General features: G+C 46.3%; 1 protein-coding gene across 1 annotated transcript; it reads left to right on the forward strand.

Moving 5' to 3' along the window:
- The first annotated feature begins 276 nt into the window (after positions 1 to 276).
- Vxn (vexin) lies at positions 277 to 27,565 on the forward strand. The gene is made up of 6 exons (XM_057790972.1): positions 277 to 666; positions 5,822 to 5,877; positions 13,211 to 13,361; positions 18,999 to 19,060; positions 22,264 to 22,355; positions 25,178 to 27,565. Exons 1-6 carry the CDS (start codon positions 600 to 602, stop codon positions 25,359 to 25,361), a joined length of 612 nt encoding a protein of 203 aa, XP_057646955.1. The 5' UTR covers positions 277 to 599; the 3' UTR covers positions 25,362 to 27,565.

Genomic DNA, 27,565 nt, shown 5'->3' on the forward strand with positions numbered 1-27,565 from the left:
GTAGGGTTGTACAAAGAAACACTAAACGCTCACCTCCTGAAATGTAAGCCTTGTCGGAAAGGATTGAAGCAAATCTGTGGTGGAAAAACAGTCCTTTTGTCTAAAATAGAAACTTTAAAGGGAGCCAAATTAACACACGACAAATGAAGATCCAGTTCCCCTAGAGGGGAAAAAAAAGTCCTTCCTTTTTGGAATGAGACCCGGGCATGACTGATAGCAAAACTGACGTTTCCTTCAGCCAAGCTGGGCGCTAACCGAGTAGGCGATTTTACTTCGTCACTTCACAAAAGACTCCCAAATTCACTGCAGCAGGCACTGCAAAATAAAAATGTTAAGTACATCCTAGCTGGGGGAGACGGAAGCCTTCGCGTTTCAATCAAAGGTTTGCAATAATAGGATTCGTTTAAAAAAAAAAAAAAAAAGACAGATGGGATTAGGAAATGTTGCGGTGGAGACTGTCGTGAGAGGCACAGGCAGGCAGTCTTTTGTGGACCTGCACAATGATCCCAGAACCAGACTGGCTTAGGAAACCCTGGCACTAGGGCTCCCGAGAGAGGCCGCTGGCTGCCGGACATCCTGCAGGGCAGGAGGCTGACACCATGCATCAGATCTACAGCTGCAGTGATGAGAATATTGAAGTTTTCACCACCGTGATTCCGTCCAAGGGTGAGTAACGATCGCCCTTGGAGTCTCCTACTGTGGCATCTCAGGCGGGAGGTGACTGATTGTTGTTGGACTAAGGTACACTAGTGCGTGGTACCCACGGGTCCTGAGATCTGCTGGATTCTCCGTTTTGATGACTTTTGATCATCTCCCCGTTTCTGATTCTGAAAAGGGGGTACAAGGATAAACATCAATCATAGGGAAACAATCTATCAAGGCAGGGATGAGAGCAGTGTAGCTGTTCCTGCTTCACTTAATCCAACGCCGGCAACCCAGCCGGCTCCGTGACAGGGACAGCAAGTGATTGTTAAGCAGACAGAGATGGAAACATAATTTCCAGGGTAGCCGACAGGCTTTTGCATTGTCTGCGGTGAGAAAGCGGGTTCTGAAAGGAGAATCGGCTGTCCCAAGGCCAACTCTGTCTGATTTGGGAGGAGGAAAGCTCCCCAGTGGCCTGACACCCAGAAAGGCAATGAAACTGGGCTCCGACTCCAGGCTGACTTCTCCACAGAACCCCAGAATCACCTCACCCAGCAACACCTCAGAACCTTGGTTTTATAAGCTCTGGCTCCTGGCAATTGGTGCAAAGCCCTGGGAAGGACTTTGCGAGACTGTCTTCCACGGGAGCGTTGGTGACCCAGTACGGAGCCCTCTGCCTTGACATTGTTCTGACCCTGCAGCCCTTTGGCTTGCTGGGGCACAGGCTCACGACCCTGTGTCACTGTGACGCTGTGATGAGACGGTCTGGGTGTTTGTTGGTACCCTAAGCCCACGTTCAAACAATTCTTCTCTCCCTCCCCTCTGATGTCAGCCACAGACAAGGGGCTTGCTGGGGATGGGGGGAGGGCGAGACTCAGTCTGGACCTAGACAGACAGCTGAAAATAAATTGAGATCTCGACATCTACTACAGAGGGAGGGAAGGGGAGAAGAGGAGTTGGGAGGATGCCCATGTGTAGGAGGTGAAAATTTCTCTGGAGAGTCTGAAAGCCAACCCGTCTGAAGAGGAACCAGCTAGAACTGTGTGAATAGAAATGACCTTTCCATTAATTTTATCTCTGTGTTCGTTTCTGTGGGGTTTCTTTTTTTGGGGGGGGGCGGAGAGGGTTACGTTGCTTCTGGTGAACCAGGAGCACATAAACGGGGGAAAAGTTCTGAACCACTGAACTGCCCCACAAGTCCTGTGGATGCATACTGAGTGGGAAAGAAGAAAACGAATGCTGGAAAATTATCTATGCTCAATGCATACTTGGAATCATAGACAACTCTGCACAGTGTTTATGGACATATTTGGGGGGCAAAGTATTCAAAAAAGACTAGAAAGGGCCATATGTGATAAAAACCCAGTGAGCTTCGTGGCCCCGGAGAAAGATGGAAGGACACATAGACAAGATGAAAAGGGTGTAAGATCTCATTGCTAACCCTTGGGAAGCAAGCATCCTTATACGTCTGTTTTCACTGAGAAGGGTAGCTCATGTCGTCTATCATCCAAGCTGAGGCCTTAGGATCTCAGGACCAAGGCCAACTGTAGCATAGAGCAGCACATTGTCCCGAAAGGAGAACAAGTATATCTATTTCTTGTCATCTAAAAAGTAAGAAGAAAGCGTCCTCGATAAAGCAGTTATGAAATTTCTGCCATTTCTGTGCTCTGTGACCTTGGACCAGCTACTTAACTCTTTCGTGCATGAGTTCCCACTTCTGTAAAAGATAAACAAAATTTAGCTTCCAGCGTTATCATGGAGAATAAATGGATTGAGACACGGAGCTACTGCAATGGAGCTGTCTTGATCACGCAGCATCAAACGTATCGCATACAAAGTGATTTGTGTTTTCAGCTTGTATGTATGGCCATGAATATGCTCACTAAAGACAAATGTTTGGTCCTGTATTCTTTCTGTCTTCATCTGTCATTGTGCCTTAAACTAAGTATTCATAGACTCTTCACTGCTAGGGACTAATTTTCTAGAAAGGATTATTTGCAGCTTTTGAAGGGGTCTCAGTGGGTGGAACACGTCTCTTCCTATGCCTCGCTTTACCCTGGGGCCTTCTGAGAACCTTCCATCAAAAGGCGCCCATGGAGAGGAGCTGATGCTCTCACTTCTGAGTCACTGCATATGGAGTAAACAAATAACCCTTATCCCAGGTTCCCTCCAGAGCTGCAGAAAGACCAGTTTACTCGACTTCGTCTAACAAGGTCTGAGTCCCCTGAGTAGGCCATTTCCCAGAGGCTATGCAGGATCCATGGGCACCAATGAACAACAAATCTCCCCTGAACAGGCTCAGCAATGCAGATAGCAGAGCCTAGATAGCCTAGGTTAGGAGCAAGAGCCCTAAACCTGCTGTGGGGGTGTGGTCCCAGCACTTGATAGGTTGAGATAGGAGAATCGTGATCTCCAGACAAGCCTGGGTTAAACGTAAAACCCTATCTCAAAAAGAATGTGGAGGCTGGGCTCAATCAGCAAAGTGCCTTCTGCACAAACACAAGGAACTGAGTCCAGACCTTCAGAACCAGGTACAAAGCTAGGCAAGTGGCACCTGGCCATAACTCAGGAGGGATGAGCTCAGTAGATCCTTGCAGCTCATCAGCAGCCGGGTTAGCCAAATTGATGAGCTATCAGCTGATGAGTTCAATGAGAGACCCATCTCAAACTAAACAATAAAATATAGAAACCAATGAAGGAAAGCCATTCAGTGTCAACCTCTGCCCCCCCACACACAAGTACACACTCAGCACACAGGTACACATACCATGACACACATGTACAAACACACTAACAAGTGCGTACTCCACAACTCACATGAACACAGACATTAACAAGTACATACACCATAACACACACACTAAAAAGTACATATTCCATGATATATACACACATACATAACACTCTAATGGGTAGATGCACTGCAACACATACACACTCTAACAAATACATAAATCACACCACATGCGTGCACACACACACACATAGTGTGGCCTCCACTCTTTCATGAATTGAGTGAATGTTGTATCCCTAGAGACTCACAGTGCCGTGGGAGCCATGCTGCATGACAACCCAGAGTAGAGATGAGGGTGTCCGGCCATCACCACCAGGCTCAACTTGAGTCATTATCATAACTGTTTGCTACTTGTCTTTCCAATGTATGTGTGTTGGGATCAGGCTGATAGCTACACTGTTCAAAGGGGCTGTCTTACTGCCTTGTAACATTATGGTACTTTTAATGTATTTTTTTTTTAATGTGCATTAGTGTTTTGCCATGGGAAGTTTCAGGTCCCCTGAAAGTTGAGTTACAGACAGTTGTGAGCCGACATATGGGTTCAAGGAGCTAAACTTAGGTCCTCTGGAAGAGCAAGCAGTCAGTGCTCTTAACCTCTGAGCCATCTCTCCAGCCCCGTTTCTAACGTATCTTAAAACAGACCATAGCCAAGTCTATAGCTGAGACTGTGTGTGTCCTCTTCTATTCTAGAGAGAAAGATCCCTTTCAGGAAATGTGTGTCGTAGACATAGCTCACGGTAACATCTAAAGATGGAAGCTGGATTCCACTCAGATGTTGCACCAGAACTTACTTCCTACAAGTACCCTAGAGAAGGGGTGGGGAGCCAGGGAACAGCAGGGGGCAGTGAGATAGACAGGAGAAGTCCCCCCTGAAGCGGGATCAGCCATCATTACCTTCTCTTCCTCCTGCCTTCATCCGGCAGAAAAGTTCAGTGCACCACACTATTTCCTGGGTGCTTGCTCTTTGCCAGGTTCTGGGCAAGGGATTCATGAAGGCTGGTTTTTTTTTACCCCTTGATATAACCCTCTACTTAAGTGCCACTATTACTCCTGTCTGTCACATGAAGAAAGGGAGGCTGTGAGGGAGTGAGAAAATAGCCTGTCAGGTTCACGTTCACACCCAGCTGGAGGAAGTTGGAGCCCCTGGCTATTAGTCAGTGTATCAGTCAGCATGTTGAACTCCAGGCTTCATAGCTGCAAGGACTTTGCAGAAAATAACAGGGGCAGCTCTCTTTTTTATTTTTTTAAATCGAACTATATATTTTTCTTTGCTCCCTCCCTTTATCCCCCTCCTTCTACCTTCTCCCAAGATCCCAATGCTCCCAATTTACTCAGGAGATCTTGTCTTTTTCTCCTTCCCATGTTGATTAGATCCATGTATGTCTTTTTTAGGGTCCTCTTTGTTGTCTGGGTTCTCTGGGATTGTGAATTGTAGACTTGTTTTCTTTGCTTTATGTCTAAAAGCCACTTATGAGTGAGTACATGTGATATTTGTCTTTCTTGGTCTGGGTTACCTCAATCAACATGATGTTTTCTAGATCCATCCATTTGCCTGCAAATTTCAAGATGTCATTATTTGTTTTTCTGCTGTGTAGTACCCCATTGTGTAAATGTACCCCATTTTCCTTATTCATTCTTCGGTCGAGGGGCATTTAGGCTGTTTTCAGGTTCTGGCTATTACAAATAAGACTGCTATGAACACAGCTGAGCACATGTCCTTGTGGTATGGCTGAGAATCCTTTGGGTATATAGCCAAGAATCGTATTGCTGGGTCTTGAGGTAGGTTGTTTCCTAATTTTCTGAGAAATTGCCATACTGATATTCAAAGTGACTTACCAGTTTGCACTCCCACCAGTAATGGAGGCGTGTTCCCTTTACCCCACATCCTCTCCAACATAAGCTGTCATCAGTGTTTTTGATCTTGGCCATTCTTACAGGTGTAAGAGGCTATCTCAGAGTTGTTTTGATTTGCATTTCTCCAATGGTTAAGGATGTTGAGCATTTGTTTAAGTGTCTTTCAGCCATTTTAGATTCATCTGTTGAGAAATCTCTGTTTAGGTCTGTACCCCATATCTTTATTGGATTATTTGTTCTTTTGATGGCCAGTTTCTTGAGTTCTTTGCCTATTTTGGAAATCAGACCTCTATTGATGGGCACTGGGTTCTTAGCAACCTTTAGCTATTGCAAATGATGCTATAGAAATTTTATTGTAGTCAAGCCGAGTGGCATCTTAAATTGCAGTGGGACTCGGCTTTTTCTTCCAAACCCTTTCCCAGTAGCCCCCCCACCCCACCCCCCGCAACCAGGACCAAACATTCTTAGGTCTGTACCGTAGCCTTACAGGCATTTTCTAAGATGGTTTCTTTATCTCTTTATCTCTTTCAGTGTCCAGTCCGTCCAGGAGAAGGGTCAAAAGCTCTCAGCATCTCTTGACCAAAAACGTAAGAAATTCTATTTAGTTTTGATCCTCTTTGACTGACTTTCAGTACAAAAACAACGGCGGCTTCTTGACTCCCGCTCTCTCCCCTGCTCTCAAGGATGAGAAGGCAAGGGTGTCTCATGTGGTTGTTTGTTCATTTATCCATAATAGCTGGCAAATACCAACCATACACCAAAGAGTCCCCCGAGAGACCCTCATTTTGCCATTTTCCCCGGGCACAGGGGAGACCTACTCTGTGTGTGCACAGAGTTCATAATGCGGCTGTAGCAGCCTGGTCTGCACATTTGTGATGTAACTTTTTCTCACCATTGTAGATAGCAGTGAATCACTGGTACAGTTCCTTATGGTGTAGGTTTCCTGGCAGAATGAACAGGTAACAGAGTGAGAACAGCTCACCCAACCACCCACCCATCCATCCCTCAGGTACTGGCATTTCTGGTATGTCAGAGAAGCTGTGGTGGATGTACAGAATCTGAGAGTAATTGTGTTGCTTGCTTTCTTGCTTGCTTGAGAGTCCTCATGCAGTTCAGTCTGTCCGCAAGCCCACCACGCAGCCCTAGCTAGTCAGAAACATGAATTATTCTTTCCACAACCTCCCAAATGTTGGGACCACGGGCATGACTCTTTAAGAAGTTGTTTTTTACTTACAGATTTGTCTGGCAATGCCAGGAATTCTGAAGAATTCAGGGGGTTTCCAGCCTTGCACTGTCCTTTTCCTACAGCCTCGCTTTGAATTTTGAATTGTGCTTTGGAATTCTTAATACAGTACCTTACTGCATTAAAGTTGTTTGCACACTCTGAGAGGCTAAGGATGCTATGGCTTCTCACCACGCACACACATCTCCTTATGTCAGGACTATCGATGTCTGCGCTGTATTGCAAAAGGAGAACTGATTGGTTCCTCTTGATGACGTGGAGTTGCTATCATAAATTTAACACAATACTGTTAAGGATTTCTAAGTATTGTAATTTAAAAAAATCTTTTCTCTCTTCTAAAAACTTTTTTTAATTAAAGTGGGTTTATTTATTGTTCTGATAAACATTCTTTATATTTTCTTTTAAAGAACACAGGCACATTGATCACCCTGAACAGGGCAGGGAGGCCAGGCAGTAACAAGAGCATTGCCTACAGCTTTGTTATACTCTAATTCCAAATCATCACAAAACCTCAAACCCTGCAGCAATCCTCAATTCAGCATCACAGAATTCTGAGATGCTGTACAATAGAGTAGAAAACGCAGAGACTTTGTAAGTCAAATTGCCTATGTGCAAACCATCAACTTCTGTTTGTTTGAGTCAGTTGCCCAACTGCCCTAGAACTCTGCCTTCCTTAGCTTTAGGATGAGGTTAATACAAACATATATCTCAAGGAGAAGGGACAAAGGACTTAACACACAGCAAGTGTCTGGTTTACAGATTGTCACATATCAAACATTCAATAAATGTTGGTGTGAATTTTTTTATTTGGGTTTGTTTTATTTCATTGAGATAGGGTCTCAGTATGTAACTCCCTATGTAGACCAGGATGGCCTTGAAGTTGCAACCTTTAGGTGATGCACAAGGATATAATAGAAGTAGCTTAAGAGAAGTTGCCCACACAAGGAGTGGGTCTGTTAAACTTTCCAGGATAAGGAGCCTTTGGTAATAAGTAGGAAAGTTGGCAAGAGGAAAATCCACCTACCTCTGCCTGCCAAGTGCTGAATTAAAGGTGTATATTACCATATCCAGCTGTCTTAGGGTTTTATTGCTGTGAAGAGACACCATGATCATGGCAACTCTCATAAAGGAAAACATTTAACTGGGGCTGGCTTACAGTTTCAGAGGTTTAGTCCATTGTCATCATAGCAGGGAGCATGGCGGCATGCAGGCAGATATGGTGCTGGAGAAGAAGCTGAGAGTTCTACATTTTGATCTGCAGGCAGCATAAGGAGACTACCATACTAGACCTACCTAGCCTGAGCATATGAGACCTCAAAACCCACCCTCCAACAAGGTCACCCCTTGCTATAGGCCAAGCATTCAAACACAAGTTAATGAGGGCCATTTCTATTCAGGCCACCACACCAGCCATTGCAGTGTTTGTAAGTGAAAAATGTCAACATACTATAAGATGATTATGCTTATTTCTGACAATGGACTATTTTTGTGAATTGCTTTTATTCAGTTAACAATAGATCTTGAGAATCTTTCCATGACAAAAATATGTGAGTATCTGTGTGCAATAGATGATATAGATAGATAGATAGATAGATAGATAGATAGATAGATAGATAGATGATAGATAGATAGATAGATAGATAGATAGATAGATAGATAGATAGATAGATGATAGATAGATAGATGATATATATAGATCCTTCTCAATGGCTACATAACATTCCAATGTATGAATTATTAGTTTTTATTTACCCAAGTCAAATCTGGAGTTTTTAAATTCATTATCCAAAGTCACCTATAAATAGAGTTTCTCCACGTTTTCTATTAAGATGAGGCCCCACAGAAGGTTCTTGAGGATATTGTTATGTTCTTATATGTTTATTCTTATACATCTTTGAGGATAAATTTGTAGATGTGAAGAGACTGGCCGGGAGGATTAGAAGACTTTTGTAGTCATTGCCAAAGTCCTTCAACGACCTCTTTTCTAGAATGCCATGCCAATACCGCAGGATATTCCTGTTGTTACGCTTTCACAGGCTGATAGGTGGAAATGCCTTATCGTTTTATTTTGCATTTCTTCCATTTTAGTGTAGTTCTTCATTGTAAATCTTTCATAGATTTATTATTGACTATTCAATATTTTTCCTGTGGGTTCTTTATTCATCTCCTTTGCCTGCTTTTATGTCAGTTGTATATCTTTTTTAAATTTATTTATTTTTATTTTATGTGCCTTGGTATTTTGCCATCGGTGTTGGGTTGCCTGGACTGGAGTTACAGACAGTTGTAAGCTGCCATGTGGGTACTGGGAATTGAACCTGGGTCCTCTGGAAAGTACTCGGTGTTCTTAACCACTGAGCCATCTCTCCAGCCACGCATATCTTTTTATAAGGGCTTTTGGAAGCTTTTGCTGTATTAGGAAGGAGGAAGGTTGTGAGTCATGAGATCCTGACCTCACCATAATCCCTGAGAATTAACGACCCAGTTCATAATGGAGATGGAAGGGAAGGGTTGTTCATAGGTAATTCAGTCAGGAAACTTCACTGAGGGTGATTCAGCCTTGGCCAATAGCTGCCCAGCTCCCCCTCTGTTTACAAAGCTCAGGCTACAGAACAAGCAGGCCAGGCTAGACAGGGCTACTCAAGCCTGAAATCTTAGTCTTGGTGAGGTGAGGAGGGGGCGTGGGGCTTCTGCCCAGTTCTCCAGTGTGGCATCCTGAAAGTACCACAGGAAGTCTCACCCTACTGTGCAGGGACACCAACACTGACAGATTGACAGAGTTCATTTGCATCTCCTGTCGCTCCTCGGGCCGCCATGTGAAAGGAAATGCATTTTCTTCCTCCTCCAAGAATACCGCTTTCCTCTCTGACTCATCCTCAGTGCCCAAGTCGCTTCCTCTCGGACTCCACGTGAGCGGCGTTTTCTTCCAAATGCGAAGGCACATCCCCTTCTCTCCCTCCCTCTCCGTTTTCTCTCCTTTTCTGATTCCCAGTCTGTTTTATTAACATCCTAATCTCCCGATGCCTGTGAATGTCATAGAAATATCTCAAGAGACTGCACCCACACAAGGCGTGGATCTGTTAAGCATCTCAAGATAATGGAGCCCTTTGATAATAAGCAGGGGAGCTGGCGAGAAGAAAGACAGAGAAACAGGATTGGAAATATCACTTTATCCCCAGATTTGATGCTTGTGTGGGGACATCTGTGTAGAATCTCTTGGCTTATGCACTTAGCATTCGATTGTACTGGAAAATTCCCAGCTGGGTATAGGTGCTTCTGCGGTTTTACAGAGAGTTTTTACTCAGCTTCTGTAAGGGCAGCTCTGTGACCTTAAGAAAGACACAAAGCTCCTTTTGACCTTAATTTCCCTATGTGTAAAATTTTAGAGTCTGCTTGAACATTTCTATAGATTCCTTCTTCCCCAAGCCACGATTGTGTCCCACCATCTATGTCTCAGCTGTCTAATTCATCTGACCTCCCCGCTGGCAAACAACAGGGGCTTGAGGTGTCAGGGAATGGACTTCCCAGAAATGTGGTAAGATAACACTTCACTAGACAGTGTTATCTTAGCCTAGGACAGGAAAAACCATCACCAAATTCTTGTTTTCCCTCCTCTGCCCAATTAACATCTCACGCTCCCACCCCACCTCTCAGGTCTTAGCTCTATACTCAGGATGCTAAGGACATGCTCACAGACTGCTCTGCTCTACAGACACCGGCAGTAAGTTCTACAGACAGGAAAAGAAGTCAGGGGCTCAGCAGACAGCTTTTGTCACACTTTGGGGTACTGTGGATTATACACTAAGGAAGTAGGTGACCCTAAGTGATGACCCGGAAAGTAGTGCACGTGCAAACACACACACACACACACACACACACACACACACGAACTTTGCTCAGCCTTCCTCAAAGGGAACCAAATAAGTTACCATTTCTGAAATGCCAAGAGAAGGAAAAGGCAAAAATTGTCAGGCCAGTGATGATCCCAAATGCTCAGAATAACCCCCACTTTCCCCAAAAATGCGACTGGTTCCTAAATGGATCAGAGAAGAGTGAATGCCCTACCCAATTTAAGACCAAATGTGTGATCTTCAATTTCTAGGCAAAGGGCTCTTGGTGGTAAACTGAAAGAGAGTGACGGCTTCTCTTCTGGTCCTCTGTGGGAGAAAGGAAGATTAGGTCTTCAGAACACTTCAAAACACTTACAAATAAGACAGGTGAATGTGTGCCCTGAAGACATCAGGAATCTTTGCTAATAACAGGCATTGATTCTGTTTGTCCAGCAAGCGTGGGCATGAATATCCCTAGTTCGCTCAACTACTGAGTGTCAAAACTGGGCCTTAAGGTCTTAGAACATGGCTGAGTTGGTTGAATGGTTGCTTACCATGCATGCAGCTCTGGGTTTGAACCCCAGCTTGGTGTATTCACAGCATTCTGCAGGTGGAGGCGGGAAGGTCAGAAGTTCAAAGACATCCTTCAGCTACATAGCAAGTTGGAGGCTAGCTTAGACTACATGAGACCTTATCTAAAAATGAAGTATCTGGAGCTGGAACTCAGGCTGACCTGAGCCCAAATGGAGTTATCTTGTTCTTCATTGGTAATCTGATAGGAGATGGAGATTTTATTATTTTAATATGCATTTAGTCACTAGTGTTCAGCAAATTTGTGGGGCTTGCTCATATTTTCCCTCCATTTTTCTATTGTTTTTTTCAATTTTATTATGTGGTAAAGAGTCTTATGAACATATGTAATGCTATGTGCCATATTAAGCTATAGTTTGTTTTAGTGTTTGTTGTTCAACACACAATTTTGACCTGACTTATCACCCAAACCAAATAGAGATGCTTTCCCCCGGTGACCTGATATTTATTCCAACAGTATCATTAAAGATACAGTGTCCTCCACTGACTTGAAATACCACTCTGTTATCATGTCTTTAAAAGCCCATTTATTTCTGCTCTGGAATCCCCCAACACCAGCACTGTAGTTCTGTGTAGTCAACTGAAGAAGGTTTGCCAAAAGCTTGGCCATCAGGACCGAGCCCATCCTCCTCACTCGCAGATGCACAGTAGCCCAGAGTAGACACAGAATGGACCCTTGCAGGGCAGCTGTGCACAGAAGGAAGTGGTGGGGGCAGTGCAAGCCTTGGGGAGGCTGCAGTGTTATGGAATACTGCAGCGTCTAATGAATGAGACTCATGGAGTAAGGACAATCAGCATGAATGACTCTGTGTCCTGGAGAGGGATAAAATATGCAGAATCTGCTCCCTGGCTGCCAAGATTCCCTTCACGACTCCCCGTGTTAAGATAAAATGGTGGCTATTATTTGTCTCCTGGGCTTACGTTTTTGAATTTTCTCAGTGATTTAAGTACAGCTGTCCCTCAGTACCCTCGGGGATTGGTTCCAAGACATCCACAGATACCAACCTTCACAGGCTCACGTTTCCTGTGTAAATGGCACAGCCTGTGCATTCAGTCTGCGCACACGCTCGCGACACTCTCTCCTGTCCAGGTCACACACTGCCTAAAGAGAATGAAATGCTATGTCACTGCGGCTGTGTGCCATCAGCTAGGGGATGAAGAGCGACCTCTGTGCGCAGTGTAGCTGCAGGTGGCTTTTAAAGCAGAACCATTAAGAACTTCGCACAATAGTTTGATCTTATCTTCTCCCTCCCTCCAGCTTCCCCTCTCCCCCAGATCCTTCCAAACCCACCCAACTTCAAGTTCCTTCCCTCTCTTTAACGCAAACAGAACCAACAACCCATCATGGGGTCAGATCTGTGTTGGCACCTGTCCTGGAGTGTGGCTGATACACCCAGTGTCACTCCGTTGAAGAAAACTGAGTTTTCCTCTCCTTGGGGCCGTCAGCTGCGAATAGCTTCTGGACGAGGAGTGGGGACTTCATGCTTACAGTCCTTCCTCCATGCTGGGTTATGTCTGTCTTGAGCTTCTGCATGCTACTGTATCCTGCAAATCCTTATGTGTGCCTTCGCTATTGCATCTAGAAATCCATTTCCTTACAGTCACCCGCCACCTCTGGCTCTTACCATCTCTGCCCTCTTTCTGCATAGGCAAATATAATCTTTTATTAACATTTCTCACGCCATGTATTTTGATCATATCCACTACCGCTCCTCTTCCTAACTCCTCCCACATCCACCCCACCCCCAGCATCATGTTCTTTTTAAAAAGCAGTCCAAGACCCTCCTCTGTGCTGTCTATCTGCTTCTGGGGGTGAGGCCATCCACCGAAGAATGGTTGACCTTCCAGAGGTGACACCATTGAAGAGAAACTCCCTTCCAGAGAAGCCATCAACTGTCAATAGCTTTTCAGCTAGGGGTGGGGGCTCATGATTCCCCTCCTCCCTCCGTGTTGAAATGTGGATTGGCTTGATCTTTTGAGAGTAACCACAGCTGCTGTGAGTTCCTCGATGGTCCCTGATGGTCAGGTTATTGATGTACCACTTGTGGCTGAGCACTAGCAGGCGATAGTAATGAAACCACCTTAGCTTTTAGCCCTCCCTTCTGAGTTTCTGCGATCTCCACTCAGCAAAAACTCACTCCCTGCCACCCTTATACAGGCTCCTTACAGTTCCCTTGTGCACATGAGGTGGGTGCTGGGCGGCCCCAGCACTGGGGGACTCAGGGGAGGATGACTCATTGTGTTCCTTTTGCCCTGCAGGTGGTGATCGAGTCGGACCTGTACCCACCAAGACCCCTGGAGCTGCTGCCTCAACGCTGTGAGCGCCGGGATACAGGCGACCGCAGGTTTGGCCGACTGCAGACCGCCAGGCCGCCAGGGACACATCCCACCAAAACCCCAGTTAGGCCTGGTATGTGAGTTCCTTGGGTACCCAAGGTGCAGGGACCCCTGAGGGCGTGACTTTCACAGCAGGGGCTCGTATGTGTCCTATATTGTGGTTGGTCAACCCTGGCAGGCTGATTGAGCATTCAACTTTCAAAACAAAATAAAACAGAAAACAAAACAAAACAAAAAAAAAAAAACACTCGTTATTGGGTCTTACCTACAACAACCAATACCTTCACATATATGAAAGGCCCTAGATTCATCCCCAGGATCAGCACCACAACCATAACAACCAAATTGTACCATTTTTTTCCACATTTGAATGACTTAATAATATAAAAAGAATTTAGGGGTAAACCTATTTGAAATCTGGAAACAGTAATGCTACCTTGGATATTATTTTTCTGAAATGGCTTCTAACCTAAGTGGTAACATAGAATTCAACTACTAGCCCACTGAAATTTCTAATAGTACTTTCTCTCTAAGTGATAGTTTAGGCTTTTTTCTGTTCTGCCATCAGTGGAAAACTCATGTTTTAATTCCAAAAATACATAGTTGAGGTTACATTTGTAACTTCAGCATTTGAGAGCTGAGGAAGGCAGACTGTCATGAGTTCAAGGTCAGCCTGGGCTTGAGGAGATCCTACCTCAAAAACCAGGAGCTAGGGTGATAGCTCAGCTGTTAAAGTTTTGTGACACAAACATTAGGGCTAGAGTCTAATCCAGAACCCACATACAAAGCGGGTGTGCAGTGTGTGTGTGTGTGTGTGTGTGTGCGCGCGCGCAACCCCATGCAGGGTGTGCAAGTGTGAGTGTAATCCTGTGCTGGGGAGGCAGAGGCAGGAGAACCCCAGGAGCTCCCTGGCTGGCCTAATAGGCAAGCCTCAGATCTCAAGGAAAGACTGTCTCAAAAACAAGATAAATGATACCTAAGGTTAACTTCTGGCTTCCACACGCACTCCCTTCATTTTATGCATCCACACACACTGATACGAACACACACCTGTGTACACACACACACACACAAGAAACTCCAAAATGTTGTCAAAGTTTTGGGCATTAACAGTTTTGTATTTTACAGGACCTGACATGAGTCTCTATTGACTACGTTCCTTCATCTTTTCCCATTCCAGGCCCCTTCTTTGTTGATGTTTTCTTCCAGGTTTTGTTGTTGTTGTTTCAGTTGTTGCTTTTCTTAGGTGTCAGACCAAGTTTTTTTGTCTCACCCTGCACTCATGATGGACAGTACAAGATCACATAAACCAAGTGAGGCCCTCAGTTAAGTTCTATTGCACACATGTAAACAAAATGGAAGCATTAGAAAAGCCACAATCTGCCTTGCAAATTGAGAGGAGATAGATTCTTCTCTGTGTCTATGTTTAGGTGAGTGGGAGGGTGCGCGTGTGTGGAAAGAAAAAATAGGCAGAATATTCCTCTTTGCTCCAAAAATCATAAAGTCAATTTAAAAGCCATACCTCTTGAATTACTGTGTACACAATTATCAACGAGAGGCCTTTCCCTGATGTAGGGTTGAATCCAGAAGGACGCTAGTCCACCTATGGATCCCGAGGCTTCTTTACTGACACACCCAGATGGTGCTGCTTTTGTGGCTACAGGGTCAACAGATTGAGCAGCAAGATTTTAGAGAGAAGCTTCTACAGAGATATCCAAAGTGGGGCCCCAGGAGCAGCACCCGAAATATGTTGAAAAGGCACATTTTATTTGCCTAGAAATTCCAGTGTTAAGGCATAGTAATCTGTGTTACGCGCGCACCAGAGAGAGAGAGAAAAAACCAAGGTCATGTAGGTCATGACCTTTCTAACACTTCCATTTGACCTCTGCAGTCACCCTTCTCCAATTCAGAGAACAGAAAAACCAATGCTGTAGAAATTGTTTAACCCGTGCAAAGTGACATTCCTTGGCAACCACAGAGCCAGCATACAATTTCCAGTCTCTTTATGTTCTGGTCAGCGCCACTTCCCTTGTCTAGTTTTAAGCATCATTTTTGTAGTCTTTAAAAGACGGTGTTTCATAGTGTAGCCCAAGCTGAATTCAAACTCATGATCCTCCTGCCTCAGCATCCCAAGAGCCAGGATTATGAGTGCACCACCATGCTTAACTGCTGTTATAACTTTGTAGGTAGTTGCCGTCATCTTGGACTGCCAAAGTCAGTCTTTTATTCTGAAAGACAAGAGCAGTAAGTTATGAAACGGAGAGTCTGCCCGACACGTGACAGTCAGTTCCTGCAGGGGTGTGCTAGTCAGGTTTGGATGGAAAAAAAAATAGATTCAGCTGGGCATTGATTCAATTCCCTCAGCACCTCCAATCTGATAGATTCAGGAAGGGTAGGAGGGAGTGTTGCTGAGCCGAAGCCAACCCCGATGCTCTCCAAGGAAAGGCGAGGCACTGGTCCCTGGGTATCAATTCTTACTTCCTTCTGCCAGTATGCTGCCTGTCTCCGGGGACCTCAGGGCTAGGGACCTGCTCTTTCTCTGAACTGTAGGATAAGGTCTTGGATGCTGCAGATTTCTCAGGTCAGGGCAAAGTGAGGAAACTTAGAAATCATGGGGATAGAACCAACTAAAATATTCTCACCATAAAGTCTTAGATGCTGGAAAGAGACCATACCCACCTCCTGGGGCCTAGAAAACTGTAAGACTTTTTCCCAGAGATGACAAGCTTCTCCAAACAGGCTACAAGGTGTGACCTTTTATCAGGAATGACTGTCCAGCTTTCCAGAAAGTTTCCTGTTTCTTCCCTAATTCTTCTGTGTCTCCCTCCCACATTATACACCAACCTGACAGTGTCACCCACAGAGAGCTCTTTTTTTTTTTTTTTTGCTTTTTTTTTGCTTTTTTCGAGACAGGGTTTCTCTGTGGTTTTGGAGCCTGTCCTGGAACTAGCTCTTGTAGACCAGGCTGGTCTCGAACTCCCAGAGATCCGCCTGCCTCTGCCTCCCAAGTGCTGGGATTAAAGGCGTGCGCCACCACCGCCCGGCCCCAGAGAGCTCTTGCCTTGACGCTTTTGTAACCTACCTGAAGCTTCCGGGCTCAGACCCCCAGCATCTCACATATGAAGACAAAGCCAGTGAAAGGCCTCCGCCCCCAAGCCCTCCCTACAAAGTTGCTCCAAGTCATAATGAGTTCCAGAGCCACGTCCTGTGACACCCCTGTCCTTCTGTGAGGCAGAACACCCCTGAGCTGGGGTGGGGGGTGATTTCCTGACTGCCCCTTCCATTCTGTTTCCCTGAACCTTCATTCACTACTGCTCTTCCCTCTCCGGGTGCAAAGCTCCACCTCCTCCTGAGTTGGGAGATGCCATCCCTTGACCGAGCTTCCCCAGGTCTACAAGAGGCTAACACTTCCTGAAACCATCTTTACCCAGTGCTTTGGTGCCTTTCGATTACTGCAATAGAACACCACGACCAAGGCAACTTACACAAGGAAGTGTTCATTCCAGAGGGCTAGTGACCGTACTGACAGGGATGGCGTGGCCGCAGACGGAAAACATGGTGCCTGGAACAGCAGCTGAGAGCTCACATCTTAAACCGAAAACAGGAAGCAGAGTGAACTTGACATTGCACAAGTCTTTAAACTCTCAGAGCCAGACCCCCAGTGATCGACCTCATCCAGCAAGGCCACACCTTCTCAGCCTACACAACTAGGTACACCAGCTGGGGACCAAGGATTCAAACGCCTGAGAACATAGGAGACATCTCACCCACCACGTCTGCCTTCAGATGAGTGGTTATGCGTCATTAAAGCCTTACTTTCTCCAACTGAAATGTGCTGACCAATCAGGGTCCTCCCTCTTAAGATGACAGGAAGGGTTAAATGAGATGCAGCTGTCTCCAGGTCAGGCACAGTTGGTTCCAGGACCCACTCAAGATGCCAAACACCACCATGCTTATGTAGAATGGCATAGTAATTGCATGTAACCTATACACATCTGTCTTTCTCTCCACTTTGAGTCATCTACAGATGGTTATTTAAATACCTCATATGATACAAATATTCGGAAAACACTAGCTATGCTGTATTGTTTAGGCTAGGACAACCAGGAGAATAAGTATGTGCTTGTTCGGTACAAGGTTGGTTTTCTTGTTTTGTTTTTTAAACACAAGCTTTCATGATCCAAGTTGTGCCTCAGATTCACTTGTCTTTGAACTCCTGCTTCCCATGGCTCGCATTACATGTATCCTTTAGCATGCTTTGCTGCAGAAATGCAACTTCATCACGTTGTTGGCTCGGTGCTGGGGATGGAAGCCACGGTCTTTCCTGTGCTGGGCAAGCCCTCTGCCACTGGACTACATTCTCAGCTCTGCAAATGCAATATTTTGAAATACTTCTTAGCTATGTATGTGGGGCCTGCAGGTAGTAAGGCCAGTCATTTCCATGCAGTTTACGCTCAGCGCAAGGCCTGGCATCCTTTGAAAGTGAGCTGCTGTTACTGCTAATTCAAGGGCACCGCTCACTGTGGTCTGGTCTTGGTAGGGTTAAAAGGGCATTCTCCTAGAACAACTGAGTTTAGTAGCATGTGATTTTGTGTTAAGTCATAGGAAAAGGGATTCATGAACTAGGTAATTCCTGGAACAGGTTCCTCACTGTATCTAGCACCACTAGTAGGCAGTGTCTACAGGAAACAAAGCAGAATCTACAACAAAGCACGGAAAGCAACTTACTTGGCTACAACCCAGTCAATCAACCAGTCGGTTGGTTGCCATTTAACTAGTGTCCAGCCTAACTAGTCAGCAAGCCGTAGGCAACCATTTAAACTCAGATGCTATGGTTAAATGTTGTTTGCTTGGTCTTTGGGCATTCAGTCTAAGGCTGCCCACAAAATTCACAGATCTTCAGTGTCACATGGGTTCCTGACTCCCAGACTCAGGCCATCAGGTCTGCATTGCAGGTGCTTTTACCAACTGAGCCATCTCTGAGATCCTAAGATTTATTTTATATAGGCAGGTGTGTGATGGAATTAGAAAAAAGGACATGAGAGGGAAAGGAGAGATCTGGGACGGGGGAGGATAAGAAAATACTTGTGAGGTGGAAGCAGATAAGACTGGGCTGAGGCAGGGGAGGAGACCAGCAGGAAGAGAGAGAGGACTGGGGAGAAAAGTAGGGAAGCACTGGTAAGAACCAAGTATGAATGAAAACGCCATAATAATGGGTCTCATTCCTCGAACTAATTTCTTGTGAGCTGAGAGCTCAGGAAAGGAGGAAGTGCTGAGGCCACACTCTATGAGCACCTACTGCCTGCAGACGCAGTGCTAAATGTTCTTGTTCAATTAGCTTAGTCTCCCCCCCCCACCCAACAGTTTGAGGGTCACAGCAAAACAGAACACAGATTTCCTAGCTCGGCCTTCTGCCTGCACACGTGCAGCCTCCTCCACTCAGAGCATCCCCACTGCAATGGCATGCTTATCGTGGTCGTTGAACTACACTGACCTTAGTTCCATTTCCTAGGAGAGTGGCAGGGGTAAGGGTGACTCCACTCAGCAGTTAGCATTGCCTGGCCAGCCCTGCAGTGCTTTGTCACTTGGTATGAAGACCCTGAGAACGTCCCTCTGTGACTGGACGGCTAGCGAGATAATTGATTCAGAAGCAGAGGGAGGCAGGACTCAGAGTACAACTGAGTAATACCTCTTCTGCTCAATTTCACAGCGGGCATTCCTGAGCCCAAAGCTTCGAATCTGTGTGGGAACCGAGCATATGGAAAATCATTGGTAAGTAAAATAAGTCAGACTCGCTGTATCTGCTGTGCCTGAGACGTCTTGAAATGTCTTTCCGGTGCCAGAACGGGAGCTGGTGTCCTTTGCTCTGGGCTGAGAATCGTTAGGTAAGCAGTCCTGTGGTTCTTTGCTCTCGGAACCAGCCACTGACGCCACTCTGTGGACTTAGGACACGCCACTGGCCGCTTCTCTTTCTCAACAGGAACTCAGGTTCACATGCAAACAGAAGCTGTGACTTGCTAGCATCTCATGATTGCGGGGAGAACTCTGGGGTCTGGCCAGGCAGCAATGCCTGACTAATTCCCAGGTGCAGCTCTGGACTAAAGTCATGTAAAGTTCTCCCACACTCAGAGGGGCCCCAGCACCATGCGAGCACAGAACACTAGCGACTCCATCAGCCTGGCTGATACCATAGACTAGGGCACTGAAACATGGTTCACTTTTAGAGACGGGGGAGTCCAAGATCCAGGACACAGCAGACTGGCTGACTGTCTGGGGAGGGCTTTCTTGCCTTATAGTTGCATGGGTTCATGCTAAGTGTTTTCTGTGCATACAACAGAGGCATTGCTGAACTCTCTGTCTTCTTCCGAGGGCACACTAATCTTATCATAGATGTTCCATCATCATCTGCCTGGAGGCTCCACGCTGCACACCATCACACTAGGGGGTAGAGAGGACCTTTCCAGATGAGTTTGAGTCACACATAGACTTTCAGTCCATAACAACCAGTCATTTGAGGGCAGGGTGCGTCTCAGAGCACCCTTACGGCCAGGCTCGCTGGGATTTGAGGACTGCAGTGTGGAGCGGTAGCTTGTGTGGAGGGAGCAACTGAACCATGATCCAGGCTTAGCACCTTCAAGTGTAGGATCTAGAGTGCGAGTTGCTTACATAGATGAGTCTCGAGTGGGCCCAAATGGGTCAACTTTTGTCTTCCTCCCTCCCTCTGTCAGGCCTGTGGGCTGTCTCAGCAAGCACGGGACTCTGAGCAAGGATGCTCACCTACCCTTTGCCCACCCTGAAGTTGAACAGTTTGTTCTTTTTTTGGGGGGGAGGGGAAGAAGCGGTTGTTTTGTTTTGTTTCTGAGACAGGGTTTCTCTGTAGCTTTGGAGCCTGTCCTGGAACTAGCTCTTGTAGACCAGGCTGGCCTTGAACTCTTAGAGCTCCACCTGCCTCTGCCTCCTGAGTGCTGGGATTAAAGACGCGTACCACCACTGCCTGGCTAGTTTGTCCTTTCTTAAAGAGGGCTTAGGGGCATGTCCCCCGATCTATCTCCTCTTCTCCTTTGTAGTCTCCTAGGGTTGAGTGTGGGGTTCTCTCTCAGTTAACAGAGTCAGGGGTCAGTGGAGGGGAGATCATCTCCGACATCCTAGGCCCTTACAGTAGCTACTATCCAACTCCAAGAGAAGCCAGAGCTAACTGAGCCAGCCCCTCATCCTTCTGGAACAAACTGGAAAGAGATGGATATTTATGCTCTGGGCAGGAGATCCAATCTGAGAGTTTCAGTAAGGTCACTGTATTGGAAGAACAAAGGGTGGGAAGGAGAGAAACTGCGGTCAAGGAAGAGTCCTTTTTCCAACCTCGTGCTCAGCAAACAGGGTGGCTAGGCAGCTGGCAGAGGGAAGGAAGACAGGTTTGACCGTGCTGAAAACGGTCAAGGTTAAGGGAGAAAAGAATGCCTAGCAGCCTGGAATTCCTGCTCCCAGGCCTCCGGGTTGACTTAGATGCTGCCCTTGGCAGATAGGCAGCTGTAGCAAGGGACCAGAGACAGCTGGGATAGTGGCAGGTGCTGCTGAAGATGAGGAGGCAGAGCCGCATATCCCTGGGCCTGAAAGGAGTGCAGCTGTGCCCCATTCCTCATCGGATGCTCACGCACGATGCAGGAGAGCCAGAGCCTGCCCATCTAAGCCCGATTCAGGGTGACACGGATGAGAGGTGACTAAGGATATAGGGGAAGAGGTGGGAAGGAGTCTCGCTCACGTCAGCTCACCTTAGCTGAGCAACCGTATGATGCAGGACAGGGAGGAACAGCTAGGGGGCGCCACAAGCTGGTACAGTAACTCTGCCGTCAGCCTGCCCCGCCCCAGCAGAGAGGTAGTAAGTAGTGGTGTCCTTGACCTGGAATTTTTCCAGAGGCTCAGTAAACGTGGTGACTTGACACTTTGTTGAGACCTGGGACGGAGAACAAAGCAAAATGTGTGTTCATTGATGGGGCAACCCCTGGACTTAGCCCCAATGAGGTCATCAGCTGATTGTCAGTTCAGGGCAGGGCCTTTGGCAGGGCTGGCGAGGGCTCAGTCTCAAAGTCTCCCCGACTGGTCATGCAGTCGGTCTCTCCGGGGACCAGGGTAGTAACTAGAGAACCACAGGAAAAAGACAAAGTGAGAAAGTACAATTTGCCACATAGTTTCTACAGTGCTCTGAGGACACTGGGGTAGAGAAAGAATAACACGGCCAGCAGCCTCAGGGAGGACCTGATGGAAGTGTACTTGGAAGGCTGATAGAAACGAGGCCCAGATGCAGAGACGCACTAAGACATGCAGAGCTGTGGGTCAACAGGGGACAGGGCAGGGAGCCTGCTACAAGGGGCCCTGGATCCTGCTGACTCATAGTCTTGAAAGGCCAAGCTGCAAGTCAGCCTTGCAAGGAAGGCCTCAAGGAGCAGGATGCAGAGTTGACCTGAGTCTCTCATGCTGAGGGGTTGAGATGGGGACTCCTGAGGGTTCAAGAGTCCAAGCAGGACATGGAGAGTGTAGCCGGCCTTGGGCACAAATGGGACCTGAGTAGACAGTCCTTTGAAAGATCCGCGAAAGAAATGGGAAGGCTGGTGCTGGTGTGGGCAGCGTGGTCGAAGAAAGACCCTGCAGGACTGATGATCAGACAGCAGCAGAGGAGGTGGAAGGGTGGGGGACAGTTCCCTTGGAAGACTCAATGGCTCTCTCTCACACACGTCTCTAGGCCAGTGGTTCATAGAGACCCAGAACCAAGTTTCACAGATCTTGTTCAATGCAGCAACTCAGGCAGCGTCCTGCTGAACCAGATACTGTGTGGTTCCAGCACTGTCTTTAGAAGCTCTCCAGCATGTTGCCCAGGTTGGAGATGGTACCTAAAGGCAGCCCTCTTACAAAGGGCTCCAATAAGGACCAGAGTGGGAATGTGGCACCATCCTCAACCCTTTCCCCACTTCCTTAAAACACAGATTTCTCCGGTGGCCCGGATCTCAGTGAAGGCTCCAGCTGTGGTAGAGGTGACCGCCAAGGGCTCCGAAAAAGGAGCTGTTCTGGGAAGAGGGTAAGTTTTGTGCCTTCCAGCTACGCTGCCTGCACGGCTCTCCGCCCATCCCGGTCACGAGGGAGGGAGACAGGTGGCCAACATTTCTCACACCTAATACACCCAAGAAATCCCTGCCTGCTGTAAATTACCTTGGAATGCGGCCTGCAATCATGCGTCCCGCTGCAGACGCTTCAACTGCTCGCCTAGGATTAGGTTACAGTACTTTTCGCGGCTTCCGCTTCATTAGCGCTACTTGCTGGGCTTTGTTTAATTAGATGAATATAACCAGGTGCCATACCCAGAACCTCCATAGATGGTGTCAGAAATGCCTCATGCGTTCTCTTAGGGACTCTCACCCACAGGTACAGAAATGGCTCACATGGTTTTCAGGCAGAGAACTGCAGCTCTGCGGCCCAGCATCTGTGGTCCAGCATCTGCCTAGCCTGCAGAAGGTCCTGGCTCTCATCTCCAGAGCTGCTGCAAAAACAAAACAAACAAACGCACAAAGTCCAGGTTTTAAAACAAACTGTAGCCATGGCCCCTGTTAATTCCACCTGATAGAGTCAGCCCACAGTGCCCCAGAGGCCTTCAGTGTAGTAAGGCAGCCAGAGTGAGTAGCTCAGCATGGACTTTTATGCCTCAGTAACTGCCTTCCACACTGTAGGTTATGGCAAGGGCTTGAGGGAATGATGAGAAATGAAGGCCTTTGACTCAGCTCTGCTCTCTAGCCTGGCGCTGGTACTCACTCTGACTTCAAGCAAATTATTTTCATCTATTTAAAAACAGAGAGGCCAGGTAGATGGCCCAGTGATGAAGGGTAGGTACTCCTCCTGTAGAAGACCCAAGTTTGATGACCAGCACCCAGGCCAGGCTGCTCATAATCCCCTGGGAGTTCAGCTCCAAGGGTATCCAATGACTCTGGCCTCCACGGGCATCTCCACACATGTGTACATAGAGACTCATATGAACATGCATGCGTACAATTAAAACAATAGAATAAGTCCTAAAACATTGCACATTGGACTTCTAGTACTCATTCATAGTGGCTAGAAGATATAAAGCCGAGCAAACAATAGTTTGCTACAGTCCACAGCTCCAGAGATTAGAGAGTGCAGATGGCAGGGGTGGGGGTGGAAGGGGAGAAGGGAGGAAGGAAAGGGAGTAGAAAAATATATAGCTCAATAAAAACAAAAATAAAAATAAAAAACCATAGTTGTACATGGTGCTGCATGCCTGTAATCCTGGTACTTGAGAGGTAGGGACAAAGGGCCAAGAGTTTGATGCCAGCTTGAGGTACTTAGTGGGACCTTGTCTCCAACCCAAAATCCATATACACAAGCAAGATAAAAGTGGCTATCATAGAGATTAGGTGAGATCATATGTAGGACCAGATGTGGTGATACACGCCTATAATCCCAGCATCAGGAGACAGTGGCAAAGAGTTCAAGACCATGCCTGAAGTGTTTCAAAATACACACACACAAAGGAAAGAAAGAAGAGAGAGAGAGAGAGAGAGAGAGAGAGAGAGAAACCCTACATGGTGGTGCACATCTTTGATTTCAGCGCTAGGGAGATAGAAGAAGGAGGACCAGAACTTCAAGGTCATCTTGGCAGCCATAATGAGTTTAAATTCAACCTGGACTACATGGCATGTTGTCTAGAAAGAAACAGGGTGGAAAGCAGGTATAGATCATGTATTGAGAGTGTTTAGTTAGGGTTTCTATTGCTATGATGAAACGCCATGATCAAAAGCAACTTGGAGAGGAAAGGGTTTGTTTGGCTTATGCTTCCACACTGCAGGACAGAGCCTCAAGCAGGGCTGAAGCCTGGAGGCAGGAGCTGATGCAGAGGCCATGGAGGGATGCTGCTTGCTGTCTTGCTCATTATAGCTTGCTCAACCTGCTTTCTTATAGAACCCAGGACCACAAGCCCAGGGATGGCACCACCCACAATGGGCTGGGTCCTCCCCCATTAATCACTAAATGACAAAAATAAGCCACAGCCAGATCTTATGGAGTCATATTCTCGATCAAGGTTCCCTCCTTTCTGATGATTCTGCTAATGTCTAATTTTAAACTTCTAAGTGACTGGGAAGCAGTACATTTAGTGAGATGCTTAGCACACACACACACACGAAGGGACACAGGCTAAAATGACATATTAAAGGTTAGCAAGGTAACTAAGAGGCTAAGACCACTGGCTGCTCTTCTAGAGGTCCTGAGTTCAATTCCCAGCAACCACATGGTGGCTCACAACCATCTGTAATGAGATCTAATGCCTTTTTCAGACATGCAGGCATACATGCAGACATAACACTGTGTATATAATAAATACATAAATCTTAAAGAAACAACACAATCCATTTTCTTTTGTTCATTACAAAATACTGCAGACTGGTACATTATAAAGAATAGAGAGTAATTTGGGTGTGATCCAGGGCCGATGGACTATACTCAAAGATGGACTCATTGTGGACAGAACCCAGAGATCATACAGGACATTTGCACAACCAAAGATGGGGAAAACATTGGAGAGATATATTCAAACTGGCTTAAAATGGCTAGCAGGGAAAGGAACGTTAGGATGTGTGTGCAATACAGTAGCTGCTGGCTGCTACTACTGCCCTATCCTTAAGCCTTCTGTGCCATTAGAGAGTCACCCCCAGGGGACATTCCCATGTGTGTCCTACAGTGACCCTCTAGCCATGCAGATCATGGTCACAGAATGGAGGAGAGGAGAACTCTGGCTGGACACTCTTCTCAAAGTTACAACTTAACTCTGGCTCAGTGCGCTGTTCACCATGTCCACTCCATCCCCACCCCACTCTGTTTTTTGTTTAGATCCAGACACCTCAAGAAGATAACAGAAGAGTACCCAACCCTGCCCCAGGGAGCCGAAGCCTCCCTGCCACTAACAGGCAGTGTTTCCTGCGGTGTCCCTGGCATCCTACGGAAAATGTGGACCAGGCAGAAGAGGAAGTCTGAGTATGTGGGAGCTACCAACAGCGCCTTTGAAGCCGACTAAAGGTGACTTACATTGGCCAAGGGTCACAGAAGGAGAGAAGACTTGAGGATTGGGACTGAGCCACCCTCCCCTCTGCTGGTTGATAGTCCAAAAACATCACCCTCCTCACGCTCTGGTATGGGACACGAAAAGTAAGGAAAGTAACGTCCTGGGAAGGCAGGAAAGCTGTTCCCCCAAAACTGCTAAAGTCATTGGTCTAAAGTCTTGTTGCAAGGTTATAAAGGCTGTACCCCTATCTTTAGAGGAACCATACCAAAAGCAAACCTTCTTGGCCCCTTTGAAAGCCCCCCAAGGAAAACAGAAGGCAGTTGCTCTGTCTCCTTGGTGAGTTATTTCTGGTGTAAATGTAAAAGCTTGGTTCTAAGGTACTCCTAACACAACGGTTCTTACTTTCCCCATCTCGTGCTTCTTTTGCCTTGGTGAGGCACGAAGCACTTTGTCTTTGCTTTGTTCTAATAGCTACTTAACAGCATCATCTCTGCTTTGCTAACCATGGGTATGGCGGCATGCATTATTTCACATGTGGTTTTTCTATAGAAAAGCACTTATAACTTCCATGTTAATTTTAGGGTCTTGTATTTTGTGAAGCGGCGCAATTGACAAACTTTGTGCAATGCTGTCAACCCCGGGAGTGTTTTCTCATTTGTTGTCTTTACCTTCATGAAACCACTGTTAAGAAAACACGGTTGTTCCCAGCTTACAGATGGGGAGACTGGGGTCTCTGGGTGTCATGTGACTAGACAGCAGGGTGTGGGACTGTCATCAGGTCTTAGCTTCTCTCTAATGACTGATTTAAGTAGTTTTTAAATGGAGAGAAGAATCTGATAAAGGTGGAACTAAAGAGTGATTTGAATGACACACATTATGTATGCATCAGTATGATGGGCGTGGTAGCAGAGGAGGGGATCCCAGCTTTCTAAGAGGGTCAGGCAGGAGAATCAAATGTTTGAAACATGCCTAGACAGCTTAGCAAGACCCTGTCTCAAACACACACACACACACACACACACAGAGAGAGAGAGAGAGAGAGAGATTATGCATTAGATGAAACCAGAAGAAATTGCTATTTCATAGGTTGAAAACAACTGAAAATTTATTTATTTCCTGGGGCTCAAACTAATATTCACTATCATTTACAATGATCATATAAGAAACAATGGTAACCATAGCTACCCCTTGTTAAATGCCTACCCACCCTGTACCAGGCACAGTGCCAAACCCGTCACATGAAGTACTCTATTCTTTCTAACTGTTAGGTGAACTTACCCACTGTAGAAGTTATCAGTTCAAAAATGTTAAGTGATTAGTTCAAAGTCACTTAACTTCAATGCCCTTGTTATACCTGCTCCTTCACACACACACACACACAAAAAAAAAAGAGATCAGGAACAACTGAGATCAGCAAAGAATCTCCATCTCAACGGACAGGCAGAGGCTGCCTGGAGGCAGCGTGGAGTCGGAATCTGAAGTATTAGAGTGCAGAAACTGACGAGAGGTGTCTGTGCAGTGATCAGGAGCACAGACCTTCCGTATTTTCTATCTTTGGCTTGAATTCTGCCCCAGAAGTTTTATTTCCTAATTAAGAGGTCTAAATTAATCCAATCCTCTTAAAGAAGGCAGAAACACTATGGTGAAACTGAGCCTACGATTGCGTTGAGAATCACCGTGCTGTGGAGTTGGAAGAGTTGGGTCTCAGACTTCCTCCTTCCTGGTGCCCTGTGGCCTCTGCGCTCCTGTTTTTCACCCTCTAGGTGAACTGGACAAAGGCAGGGGTAAGTCAAAACCCAGACTTCCAGGCTCTCATCCTGCTGTCTCCTGCTCTTCACCTCTGCCTCTGACTCTCACCAGCTGACCCTCATATCCAAACACAGTCTGAAAATTTGAACTTCAAGTGCTTTGTCACTAGGGGGCCAGTCCCCGTGGGCTATCCAGTGTTATACACCATATTAAGTTGGAATCCAGAACAAAGGGAACAAACAGGTCATAGAGTCTCCGACGATTAGATTTATTTAACTTAAAATGAATACCTTAACTGTGTGTGTGGCATCTGCAGGTTTATGTATAGACTAGGACTCATTTATTTATCTTCAATTTAAATATTTCATGGCGAAGTGTTTACCTTGTGTAGAACATTTCAAATCAAATGGCCAATTCAAATCAAAATAAAGTATGCCTTGTTTGTGACATCAATAAACCATGTGAAG

The sequence above is a fragment of the Chionomys nivalis genome, chromosome 16, assembly GCF_950005125.1.
Source record: "Chionomys nivalis chromosome 16, mChiNiv1.1, whole genome shotgun sequence".
In the NCBI taxonomy this organism is placed as follows: domain Eukaryota; kingdom Metazoa; phylum Chordata; class Mammalia; order Rodentia; family Cricetidae; genus Chionomys; species Chionomys nivalis.

Excerpts from the sequence above, each read along its gene's own strand:
- Vxn (XM_057790972.1), top strand. The coding sequence starts at position 600 with ATGCATCAGATCTACAGCTGCAGTGATGAGAATATTGAAGTTTTCACC. Across the intron at positions 667-5,821 it reads CACCGTGATTCCGTCCAAGG|TGTCCAGTCCGTCCAGGAGA; the intron begins GTGAGTAACGAT and ends TATCTCTTTCAG. Across the intron at positions 5,878-13,210 it reads AGCATCTCTTGACCAAAAAC|GTGGTGATCGAGTCGGACCT; the intron begins GTAAGAAATTCT and ends TTTGCCCTGCAG.